Source organism: Opisthorchis viverrini (assembly GCF_000715545.1).
Source record: "Opisthorchis viverrini unplaced genomic scaffold opera_v5_575, whole genome shotgun sequence".
Taxonomy (NCBI): Eukaryota; Metazoa; Platyhelminthes; class Trematoda; order Opisthorchiida; family Opisthorchiidae; genus Opisthorchis; species Opisthorchis viverrini.
This window is the reverse complement of record NW_008752233.1, coordinates 34,391-40,593: the sequence shown is the minus strand read 5'-3', so window position 1 is coordinate 40,593 and position 6,203 is coordinate 34,391. Positions and strand designations below refer to the sequence as shown.

General features: G+C 42.1%; 1 protein-coding gene across 1 annotated transcript in view; it reads left to right on the top strand.

Moving 5' to 3' along the window:
* Positions 1-736: 736 nt before the first annotated feature.
* T265_11756 (hypothetical protein) overlaps positions 737-6,203 on the top strand; it is a gene marked incomplete at both ends in the record, with an annotated part of 15,836 nt that continues 10,369 nt past the window's right edge. Inside the window, 2 exons of the mRNA XM_009178503.1 lie at positions 737-931; positions 2,083-2,180. Coding sequence (XP_009176767.1) covers positions 737-931; positions 2,083-2,180 — 293 coding nt within the window. The remainder of the gene's footprint in view (positions 932-2,082; positions 2,181-6,203) is intronic.

Here is a 6,203-nt window from a genome sequence, read left to right as displayed (position 1 = left end):
TTAAAGGGTGGTGTGTAACGGTGATACTACTGAAGGGGAGGCATGTGAGTAGTAAGCACTACTGAAGGGGAGGCATGTGAGTAGTAACCTTTCTCCTTGTAAACTCGCTCGAAAAGGGAGATCTTTGCGGAATTTTTGGACTCCTTTTTACCAGTTGCTTCGACTTTAGGAACACTCACTGAATGTCCAGGTACGCTCAGCAAGACGCGTTCAGGTGAAGATGGATGTTCAGTTTTTGTAATTAAGATGCATATGAGACGTGTGCTTTCATATCCAATAGTCTATAACTGGTCAGTTGGCATTTTGTGATAAATTACTCCTCAGCGAAAGCCTTCTTCCTGTCGTTGATATTATTAGGAGTTTGGGACAGTTCAAACTGGGATAGAGGTTTTCACTATGGCGTTTTATTACAAAAAGCCGCATTAATGCCCCCACGGACCAAAGGAGTTTTAATGGTACTCATAAAGCCAGCAGATACGTAAAAATAATTTTGTGGACCCAGGTTGTTGCCCAACGAAGTTCCAGAAAACCCCACAAATCACCAAAGTGCATACATTGTTGGAATAATCAGTCATTGAACATGCTGATCAAAATGGCCTCACATACCCTGGTTAGCATGAACTTTGTACCACACACCTATTTGAATTGTGGTGGATAACTTTTTTCACATAATAATCATACATTTGTAAGGCAAAGTTCAATTCACAGGAGACGCACATTATAAAATCCCAGGCGCATGAAGTTTCAAGTGATCCTGAATATGATGCGTCGTTGTTCGTTTCTTATCGCGCTCTTGCTCTGCATCGACCACGTTGCATGGTTGGAAGCCATTGGTATCCACAATTGGTCATCCTTATTTAACAATAATCCGTCTAAGAACTGGGTTGTCCTTGCCGCTGGTTCCAAATCCTGGGGTAATTATCGACATCAAGTAGGTTTCCGTTGGTCTTTATTGGTTTGTGGCTCAAACGTTTATCTGAATCCCGTGAGCAAGGGATTTCAAAGTGGAAGTTCGCAATACTGGTCCGCCAAAATAGTTGTGTCCGCTTGTTGTCGTCATGGCTGTGCTATTTCAGTCGAAACGACGGTGGATAGAAGCCACAAGTAATAGACAACCTTAGGAACGCACATTTCGGTGGTCTGAATGCGTTTTCGTCAGTATTTCCTTGTCGTAAAACGATATCCTTTGGTTGAACTCAGATGCTACTGAGGTGTATAGTGTGATTCACGTTAATCGGAATCAGACTTTCGTCATTCATAAGCGTTTATTGTTGCGTTACGTTAAGGGAAATCACGGCCTGTGGGTGGAAGGTGTGGTGTTGTATAAAACATGAATTCGATGGTTTTCCAGGCACCACTAATAATCTCACCTGACATTCTACCTTAATTAAATTGGATAAAACTCACGGGCTCCGGAGTACTTTAGCCTGGAAAGACTTGTTGTATGAACCATTTCTCAGAAAACACAACAAAGAACAGTGACGTACCAACAACATTGGCTGTTACGGCGAAAGCACCGGAATTGCTATGCAATGGGAGCGGATAAATCTATACTACTTGATGAGATCAAGTAGCCTGTATTTGGAATAAACAAATTGAAATCCATCTTGGTCAAAATCGTTCGTCCGCTCTTCTGTCATCCGCATGAGGTTATATGTGAATCGTATTGAAAATATTACACAATTACTGTGCCTGTATCCATTCTTGAGATTCAGTGGGTACTATTATTTTACCAATGTATCCATTCTTGAGATTCAGTGGGTACTACTTTTTACCAATGAGTATCTAGTACACAAGCGAAAGACTGATTCGAACGTATTTTCGAAGTCAATGGGATACCGGAATTGTACAGCTTCGGTGAGAATTTTGTTGTTCGGACACTTGACTGAATGTAGAACTGTGGTCCACACAGGCCCTTCCAGAGTTGAATCATGCATCTTGTTCTTGGGATAATGCATCCAAACATCGTTGGGACAACCGCCAACTATGGATTATCCTACAAAATATGTTTTCCTTCTCGAGCCCCCATGCCTCACTCTGCCTGGTATCCTTAACTCACGTTTCACTTGTGTTCTCATCCAGGCGGACGTTTACCACGCGTATCAATTGGTACGTAAGAACAATGTTCCACCGGAGAATATAATTACCTTTGCATACGACGATATTGCAAACAATCCCAGGTAAATATCGCGTACAATTTTAGCTATATGATAGCAAATAGAGTGTAGAAAACGCACTTTGTTGTTTGGCTTTGACACGTCTCATTGTTTTGCCGTATTTCTCGTGCATATAACTGTTGAATTTGAGTTGTAGACAATTATGGCGTTTCATGCGTCACTTCAGATGTCATATCAGATTTACTTTTGGTTGATGCGTTTTCATGCTTGTAAACGCCATGGAAACCTGATGCCAGCAGCACATTCTGATGATGATGACTATGATTACGGTGACGATGATAATCATATGTACTCGTGTGTCTGCTCGTTTGAGTAGCCTGAAAACAATCACATCGATATCTAGATATCGTTTCAGCGCATCACCTGGCTGATCATTTGGAGCAAATATTAAGCAGGCAATCTAGAAAGCTTAACATTCTCTAATGCAGTCGGAGAGCAGAAAAAACTTCCAAAAGCATTGATAGTTAGTTCTTGCGTGGAGACAGTAACAATCGTATGTCGTCCATTGCCCTATACTTCGTTTGGCTGCAGCACGTTTAAGGTGCCTAGCTGACATAACACACGTAGCGTCTTTGAGGTCTCTAGCTGCCACGACACACGAAATTTTTGCGTGGCCTAGGTTAGTGCCTAGATTCCAAGCCTCCAAGGAGGTCGGGAGGTAGAGGTAAGGATGGAACTTTGGAACTTCCGGTCGGTAAGTTCGCGTTTTAGCCACTTGAGCCATCTTGTTTGCTGCACAATTGAATTACATTCAAGGGCACTGAATACGGCTATGCTCAGATAGTCTACTACTGGTGGTGTTTGAATGTAAATTTCACTAGAAGAAATACATTTTTCCAACACATTTTAATTTTCTTTGTTGTGTACTCTACGGGGATCCCTGTAGGACACCAAAATTTTCTCTGCCTAAATGACTATTATTTAACACTCAATCATGTGTGACAGAAGTTGCACTCATCGTCATGAAAATTTATTCCAAAACAAGATCGCCAACCCCATTCGAACAGAATTTATGAGCGTTTCATTTCGTTCCATTCTGCCCACATGTTAATTTCTCCCAGAGGACTCAGTGCCACTTTTCATTCTCTTATTCTACAAATCCCTCTAAAGGCAAAGTGTTTAATGACTACTCGCACGTTGATGTATACAATGGTGTGATAATAGATTACCGAGGAAAAGTAAGTCCGTGTTCAGGTGCGCAGAAATGAATTGAACTCCTGAGGAAGTTCACCGCGTAACTCAAAGTGCAAGTGGAACTGTATTGAGGATGAAAACAAAAGACAAATATTGGGGTATGCAATTTCGTTTTACAATATTACAGAATCTCCGATCCTCTTAAACGAACGCTAGTCATAAGGTCGTAGAGAACTCTCAGGCAGCCCAGGACCGAGCTCAACCTTCTGCATTTGGCCCATCACATAGGCTAGCGTTCTTGTCATACGAACCACCAAAAGTGCACGAGGACCAACATTGCACGACTAGCTTTCTTCGGGGAAATATCCTGTGATAACCCGGGTGATGCTCCAGCAAACCAAGCAGCGTGTCCAGGACAGCACATTCAGCTAAAGAATATCATAGAGAAGAGATGCTCAACTGTGATTCAGTTGAGTGACGATGAGAGACACTCACTCCAAAATAGTGGCTATTTCTCACGTATGATGCATTCCTTAGCTAGTGAGGTACATGAGAGCTACTTGATCGTGCTTCCAGGTAATCCAGGATAAACTGAACTACCAACTCTACGCTTGAGGAGCAAATCCAAATGTCATGCTTGGCAAACATACCAACAATCCAATAATTTAGTTTTCACCATACAGTGACCATTGCGGAAATAAAGCAGATGAAGTTGGAGAGCAGATACTAGATTTCACTAATTTCTTATCGTGGAAGTGGATGGTTAAATGGAAGAGAGTGAGTGTGGGCAACACCATTGTCACAAGAATAATTGGCCATGCATGTTCATCCGTTTTAGGATGTCACACGGGATAACTTCGTGAAAGTATTAAAAGGCGATGATAAACTTGAAGCTAGCAACAAGAAGGTGCTGAAAAAGTGCGTTGGTGCGGAAGTGGATATTGTTGATTCACTTGCTGATCACAGCCAGTATTCTGGTTTTGCAGGTCACCGTCTTCGTATTTACGAAATGAGTTCTTAGAATTCTCGTATGTAACTTGGTACATAGTCTCTTTGAGTAAGGCTTCCAGAGGTAAGTCAAAAGGAGTTGCTTCACTGCAGGAGAAACCCGGTTTATCTATTTCTGGTTACGGGTTATTATTAAATCACAGGCAGCAATCGCCACTGTACAGAAGTTCCAAAAATATTCAGTTATGCGCAGTTTTGAATAGTCAAATATCTCCTCGAACTTGTACAACTTGTAGTCGGTCAATTTTGGTTTGCTCGGATTCAGGAGTTGTTTCAAATCACGGTGTTGAACAACGCAAATGAACACTGTTGTGTGTAGGACCAGAATCGAATGACGGTCCCGTCAGTTTACGGCGCTCTTTTAAAACTGTATCGCGATTCACCCATAATACTCTCAGGTTTTAGAATACCTGTCTCACCTATCCGGCTTGGTATCGTCAGAGTTGTTCCTTCGAAATTCCTCCCACGGCTTCTTGACCCGCAGATGACGAGATGGGAAGCGTCGGCATACAGAGCCAAGCCAGGAAACGAGGCAAAACTTTATTCGCTTGCAAACCGTACTTCTTCCATTCGGTCAGTTTTACGCTTTTTGGATATGCAATTGCGGCGCACTCCGCAATCAGCCACTCTTTGTGGGTATTTCCTAATTAACCGACGTTTCGGTAAACCGTTTCACTCGCAAGCCATAAGCGTTTCATCCGGTCAGTTTAAGACAGTTTGAGTTTGCAATTGCGAAGACGCACACATTTCTGAACTCGACGGCCAAGTGGTAATAGATCTGTAGCACTTTATTTGGTATCGCCTAGAGTGTGAAGTTTCCGCTGCCTGTCACGGACAATATATCGTGTTGTGGCAAGCTAGTTTTCTGCGAAACCACATTTTCAGGCAGAACATTTTTTGGGCATATTTAAAGGGGATATTTTTGTTACTTGACATATTATGAGTCTAATCGTTTGTATTTTGCAACCAGGCCAATGTACAAAACTTGTACAAAACTTCATCCTAGGTGAGCTCGAGAGCAACACATTAGATATCGGTAACCGATCAATCAGACCATGAACAGAAGGTCCTCAGACAGAAACTACTTAAAGCAGCAATCATATTCAGGAGATGCCATCCACAACGCAGTACAGTTTGAAATCGAACATTTGGACACCGAGAAGGGTATGCTCCCATCAGCCAGTCACAGCCGTATAACATCAGACAATTATCAAATAACTTCCAACCCAACCACTCACTCATGATGGCACTTAGGTTGGTGATGAAACATTTGCAAGCTGATCACTAAGAGCAAACAACGGTTGGACACCATCTTGATCTACGAACAACAAACGGAACATTTCCAGATCAATTTTAGATAAAAACATGTGGCTTCTTGGATATCCCTGTTCAAAATTAGGATCGCTCCACCTTGGTCATAACATTTTTCCTCAGTAATGTATAGATTACGTAGATATTTCATTAAACACATGTAATCATGCTAACCAGATCGTGTTTTCAAAACAGCCGAGTGTGACTGATTCAACGGCAAGAGGAAAAAACTAGCTTCCAACCATATCCGTGCATTGAAAACAGTAGGAATAAACCAACAGGCATGCAAAAAATCAAATTTTCCTCCCCATTTTCACGTGGCCACGCAAATAGCAGACAAGTGGAATTTAATTTAGCAACTGATTATATACAGCCGAGTGCACGAAGCAATATTCTGAACTACGTACTCGCTAAGCTTTCATTTCCGCGGGTATTTTCTTGTGCTTTCCTATCTGTGGGAGCGCCAGCCAATAAGCTACTCTTCATGACCACCTTAAACTTTCTGCCCAATAACAGCGGTCCCAACGACAACGTGTTCATCTTCTACTCTGGCCATGGTGGGACTTCCTATAT